The sequence below is a fragment of the Vitis vinifera genome, chromosome 5, assembly GCF_030704535.1.
Source record: "Vitis vinifera cultivar Pinot Noir 40024 chromosome 5, ASM3070453v1".
Taxonomy (NCBI): Eukaryota; Viridiplantae; Streptophyta; class Magnoliopsida; order Vitales; family Vitaceae; genus Vitis; species Vitis vinifera.
Window position 1 is genome coordinate 8690580 of NC_081809.1, and position 6565 is coordinate 8697144.

The 6565-nt window shown below is 34.3% G+C and overlaps 1 protein-coding gene across 2 annotated transcripts; it reads left to right on the forward strand.

Annotated features, from left to right (window-relative positions):
- The first annotated feature begins 985 nt into the window (after positions 1 to 985).
- LOC100256217 (putative pentatricopeptide repeat-containing protein At3g15130) lies at positions 986 to 5612 on the forward strand. 2 transcript variants are annotated; one of them, XR_785804.3, is made up of 2 exons: positions 986 to 4429; positions 5269 to 5612. XR_785804.3 is itself a non-coding variant. In XM_002281513.4 (2 exons), exon 1 carries the CDS (start codon positions 1337 to 1339, stop codon positions 3392 to 3394), a length of 2058 nt encoding a protein of 685 aa, XP_002281549.1. In that variant the 5' UTR covers positions 986 to 1336; the 3' UTR covers positions 3395 to 3430; positions 5269 to 5612. The 2 variants fall into 2 exon arrangements, 1 of the variants encoding a protein (XP_002281549.1); XM_002281513.4 differs by having other exon boundaries at positions 986 to 3430.
- Positions 5613 to 6565: the final 953 nt, after the last annotated feature.

Genomic DNA, 6565 nt, shown 5'->3' on the forward strand with positions numbered 1-6565 from the left:
GGGCATCATATCATCAAAGTGGTATGTGATGGCAAGAACGCTTGTTGTATTTTTTATTTTTTTTATGAAACCTTAAATATGGATGTTTTATAAATAAATCTATTATTTATAATTAATAAAAATAAATATGAGATAAAATCAATGAAGATAAATATTAGTTAAAATTAATGTTGATAAATATGTTTATTTGATGATTTAAAATAAATTTAAAATTAATTTTATCAAATAATCTTAATGCTTGTTACTTAAAATAAAAAATAAGTAATTAGTTTTAAGTTAAAAACTTAATAATAATATAACTTAAAGTCAAATTAAGTCATTAAATAATAAATAATTAAACACTCACTTACTATCATTAGAAAATTTGTAAAATATTATCAAACTTAATTTTTTTTGTTTTCAATCATATTGTATATCGTTAGTGTGATAAGAAAATATGCAATATGTTATCAACCTTAATTTTTTATTTTTATCTACAATCATGTTTGATTGATCAATCATTATGTGGATAATTATTTTACACTATAATTTTAAATTTTTACACATAAATTTTGTAGTTTAAATTAAAAATAAAATTAATATCATATACATCATTCTTAATCTTATAAACGTATTTTAAAGTGATTTCGAGTCTAATGTGAACAATATTTACACAATTGGCTGGGGGTTATTACAAAATGGTATCATAACCAAATCCCTAACTTCAATGTGAGGATTTGTTTGGCCTCATAATCCATGGGAAGCCTAAAACATCTTAAACCTCTTGAATTTATAGTGGATAATATTTACACAGTTAAGTATAAACGGTTATATAATACATCTTATATTTTTTTGTCATGCATATTTTTAGAAAATATTAAAATCTTATACTTTTACCAAAATAAATAAAAAATAAAAAATAAAAAAACATTTTTCATATTTCGATTTTCTAAAAATATTTATATAAAAGTTTGTTTGATAATATTTTAAAAAATAGTTCCCCTCGTCCATGTTTGATCTAATAGTTCCGGTTTTCATTACAGCGTATCGGTAATAACACTCGTCTTTTCACAATATTTTCGACTCCAATTTCTCAAAATGTTAAAAGAAGTTATTGCCAATTTTGTGAATTTCAAGTGAAAAGGAGTTTGGAATAGAATTGTACTGCCAAGATGGAAAAACTTAGTCGCTGAATCATATGTTAGCATTGAAATTATTGATACGACAATTGGGGAGAATTTAAATATCTAGGCGTAGAATCTTTTCTTTGATTATGCAATATATACATATATGCATGCAATTCTAAACAGGTTTTGGAATTGTTGGGAACCAATGCAGTAATCTTAATTTTTCATCAATGAGTGAGCGGCAAAGGCTCGCGAAGCTGTTGAGGAACTGTTCCAAGAATGGGTTATTTGATCAAGGATTGCAAGTTCATGCAGCTGCGGTGAATATGGGATTTGGGTTTGATTTGATAATGAACAATGATCTCATAGATATGTACGGAAAATGTAGCAGGGTTGACTTGGCCTGCTCTGTGTTTGATAGAATGCTTGAGAGAAATGTGGTGTCTTGGACTGCTCTCATGTGTGGTTATTTACAGGAGGGTAATGCCAAAGGATCATTGGCTCTCTTGTGCGAAATGGGATATTCGGGTGTTAAGCCAAATGAATTCACTTTCTCCACCAGTCTTAAAGCTTGTGGAGCTTTGGGTGTCGTGGAGAATGGAATGCAGATTCATGGAATGTGTGTTAAAAGTGGGTTTGAATGGGTTTCTGTGGTGGGCAATGCTACCATTGACATGTACTCAAAATGTGGGAGAATTGGTATGGCGGAGCAGGTGTTCAATAAGATGCCTTTTAGGAATCTTGTAAGTTGGAATGCAATGATTGCGGGACATACCCATGAAGGAAATGGCAGGAAATCTCTAGTTTTATTCCAGAGAATGCAAGGACAGGGGGAAGTCCCAGATGAATTCACATTTACAAGCACTTTAAAGGCTTGTGGTGCTCTTGGAGCAATCCGCGGAGGAACCCAAATTCATGCTTCCTTAATAACAAGGGGCTTTCCAATTTCCATTCGTAATATTATTGCAAGTGCAATTGTTGATTTGTATGCAAAATGTGGGTACTTATTTGAAGCACAAAAAGTATTTGATCGAATTGAACAGAAGAATTTGATATCATGGTCTGCTCTAATTCAAGGTTTTGCTCAAGAGGGAAACCTACTAGAGGCCATGGACTTGTTTAGACAACTAAGGGAGAGTGTCTCTAACGTCGATGGATTTGTTCTCTCAATCATGATGGGTGTCTTTGCTGATCTTGCTCTGGTAGAGCAAGGGAAGCAAATGCATTGCTACATCCTTAAAGTGCCATCTGGTTTGGACATTTCAGTAGCTAATTCAATCATTGATATGTACCTCAAGTGTGGGTTAACAGAAGAAGCAGAAAGGCTTTTCAGTGAAATGCAGGTGAGAAATGTAGTTTCTTGGACAGTTATGATCACTGGGTATGGAAAGCATGGTCTTGGAGAAAAAGCCATTCATCTCTTCAACAGAATGCAGTTAGATGGCATTGAACTGGATGAGGTGGCTTACTTGGCACTGCTCTCAGCCTGTAGCCATTCAGGACTAATAAGAGAAAGTCAAGAATACTTCTCAAGATTGTGTAACAACCATCAAATGAAACCTAACATTGAGCATTATGCTTGCATGGTTGATATCCTTGGCCGTGCTGGTCAACTAAAAGAAGCAAAGAATCTAATAGAGAACATGAAGCTAAAACCAAATGAAGGTATATGGCAGACATTGCTCAGTGCTTGTAGAGTACATGGCAACTTGGAAATAGGGAGAGAAGTAGGAGAGATTCTATTTAGGATGGACACTGATAATCCGGTCAATTATGTAATGATGTCCAATATTTATGCTGAGGCCGGCTACTGGAAAGAGTGTGAAAGAGTGAGAAAATTGGTTAAGGCAAAAGGGTTGAAGAAAGAAGCAGGACAGAGTTGGGTTGAGATTAACAAGGAGATCCATTTTTTCTATGGTGGAGATGACACGCACCCATTAACAGAGAAAATTCATGAGATGTTAAAGGAAATGGAAAGAAGGGTGAAAGAAGAGGTGGGTTATGCTTATGGGTTGAGGTTTGCATTGCATGATGTGGAGGAGGAGTCAAAGGAGGAAAACTTGAGAGTTCACAGTGAGAAGTTGGCAATTGGATTGGCATTGGTTTGCGATGGTATGGAAAAGAAGGGAGGAGTTATTCGCGTTTTCAAGAACTTGAGAGTTTGTGGGGATTGTCATGAGTTCATCAAGGGTTTATCAAAAATTTTGAAGAAGGTGTTTGTGGTGAGAGATGCTAATAGATTTCACAGGTTTGAGGATGGATTATGTTCCTGTGGAGATTATTGGTGATGCTGCTTGAGCACCATGGTGCAATCACCATGCATTGTAAGTTATCATTTTTTAAATTACACGAAACCCTTCTTCAATAACAACTTTCAAGTTTGGTTCGAATTTGCATGCATGCTGACAATTGCTTCCCAGATCACAACACATAACCCTGCACTTCATTTCATTACAAATGGGAAGGAGAATTTGTCATGAAAAATGGGGATTTCACCCCATGGATGTTGTTAACATTTGGTCATAAACAGTGATTGCTAATGTGTAAATGCACCAATATTTATAAGTTCCAACCATAGTATTGTACAAGAATACATTTGGATCACCAAACCCTTCAAGCAAAAGCAGACCCAAGTTTCTCCAGTGTTGCCATACATCTGCCACTTTTTGTCCCCAAAAATTTGCTTTATGATAGAGAAAACCAATGATGCAGGCAAGTATTTTCTTTGATTCTATTTACACGATTAACAGACATTGATGGAATTATCTTGAATAAAGAGACATGAAATAATGAAGCAGACATAGTGAAAGCTATGTGACCCTTTAAATGGAATATAGTTGGTATCAATGTTGAGAAGACCATTTGAGCTGGATGACATTTTTAGTTCACTTAATCCACTTGTTATCATTGACTAATTTTGCCTTATAAATAACACAGGTATCGATTATCTTTCTTTTAATAATATTTTTACTTGTCTGGAATTTTCTTTTGAATTTTCATTTCTAGAAATGATTTCTCCAAGGTACAATTTTGGTCACCATATTTCTTATACTTGTTTTGCAAATGTCTTTTCTGCTTAGATAATTTTTTTATTCACGTAGCAAGTTGTCCAGATTAGTGCAATTGTCAGGGTTACCTAACAATTGATTCGAGGCAGTTTTGTTGTAAATACTAACAAGTCTAGACCAGTGGTGCAGCTGCAAAGTATGTCTTTCCTATAAATCTCTCGTTTTCCCAGAAACAAAACAGAGCTCAAAACACAGCCCTGGTGGGCACAAGGCACAGGGGGCCCAAAACAAAAGATGGGGACACTTCTTACCATTGTAAGTGAGTTTGCCATAAAGTCTAGCATATCATAGCTTGAAGGCAGGATGTCAAAACAATGCAAAAAGTAAAATGATATTGAATAGGACAGTGACGCTATTCTTTCTGAGTGAACTCTTTGAATACGTCGCTGTATCTGTGTTAAAGAAGCAATTTAGAAAATTGATGCAGATAGAATATTGTTTCCAAGATAAGATTACAACACACTACCCACCATTACAGCTAGCCTAACGGTTTCTGTCCCTCTTATGGCATCAGGGTTTTGCATCTGGATAAGATTTAGAATACACATTTAGGAAAGAATAGTTTTCTCAGGATCTTTGGTAGGTCTGATTTTCATGTGAGGACCCAAACACTAATGTGTCCTGTTTCATCAGTCACCCACTTCAACTATTCTTTGTCTGACCCTGCCAACTAATTTTTACATGTTTAAACATTTCTACAATTTGTTGACAGCCTTAGATTATGTAGAATGGTAGGCAATATATACACATCGTATGTATTTAACCTGTCCTTAGTATATTAAGGTAGCCAACTTAAAAGAAAAAAAAAACAGTAGATTTGAGAGTCACAATCTTCTATTCGGTGATTTTTAGTCCTGAGTCACAGTTTAGCAGGATCATGTATATGCCAATATTATTGTCATCTAGATACAAAAATACCCATATTATCAAACTAGACTTTTCATTGAGTGGCTGTTGTAGTGTCATTGTAATGCTCCTGTGCTTGGGCCATGTAAAGAGAGGTTGTTGCTTATGCAATGTCCTTTTCTCTTGAAAGACAGTAGGGAATGGGTAAAGTGCAGCTAAACAAACTTCATATTCTTGTTGAATTGCAGATCAGCTGTGTGGACAGACATTATTTGATTGCCTCTAGAAACAAACCTTTTTTCAGACACACTTTCCCGGAAAACCATACAGAGAAAGGACAAAAAAGTAGGAGGAAGAAGGCCTGTATGCACCCAATTCAATTATTCAGTGGTAGAGCCCTGCTATCCAAATGGGACCTTGCTTGGAACTTACAGAGGCAGAACAAGGACAAAACCCAATAGAGTATCATCATTCATCTTCTTTTGTATATCCAGCTCCTTTTTGGTTTCCTTGTTCTTTTTAAGGCAGTGTTTGGCTGTAGAAAATGCAATCAATTAAATGAACACTTGTGTCCCCTTTTTCCCCTACTTTATTTTTTCCATCCTTTTTCTCTCTTAATTTTCATGGGCATTTATTTAACTTCATAGTCTAAAATTTGTTGTATAGTAACAAGTTTAAGGTGACATTTATTTTTATTTTTTATTTTTTATTTTTTAAATATCTGAAATATAAATAGCTCTAGATTATGCTCTAAATGACTAAATGTAATTAGAGATATGGACTATTTCAAACTTCACCCTCTTAATGAGGTGTATCATACTGTGGATGGTTTGGTAGCCATGTCCATATTTCTTGAAATCAAATTATGATAGGAGAGTCTCTTTCCTTTTTATTTTGGGGAGTAGGTGGGTTGGATCACCTAAGAATTGCAGAGACTTGACCCCACATACCATTTCTTTTTAGTATATGGTTTCACAATTATTAAATCTAATACAACAAAGAAAAGTAATGAAACTACCACCAACATCATTTAACAAAGATGAACATGGATTTAAATATTGCTACAAGAAATAGGGCTTTGTCCATATCTAGGGTTTGGCACACAAACCACCACAGAGAATCTCTTTTCAGCCAAAGACTTGTGTTTTTTTTTTTTCTTTTTTTTCAAGAATATTTAGAAGCTATTCAATAAGAATATTTCCTATTGATTAAAGAAGAATATAGGTTTTTTAGTCTTCAATTATTTGATATATTCTAAGTTTAAATTCTTCTCTTGAAGAATCATGAAGCTTTTGAGGGATGTCACAGTGATTGGTGCCATTGAAATGGTTTCATTCATAGTTTGGAAATTATTTAATTTTTGGATAGGACAAGTTGCCAATGTAGGGTTCCATCCATAGATTGTATGGATGGTAGCCAAATTTAATGCCTACATTGTTGTCGGCATTAGTTTTGGCAGCATTAATTTTTTATTAAAACAGTAAAGAAAATGTTATTTCAAAAGTGATACCAGGAGGGCGGTAAAAAAGGAAAGTTTTGGTCATG

Excerpts from the sequence above, each read along its gene's own strand:
- LOC100256217 (XM_002281513.4), top strand. The coding sequence starts at position 1,337 with ATGAGTGAGCGGCAAAGGCTCGCGAAGCTGTTGAGGAACTGTTCCAAG.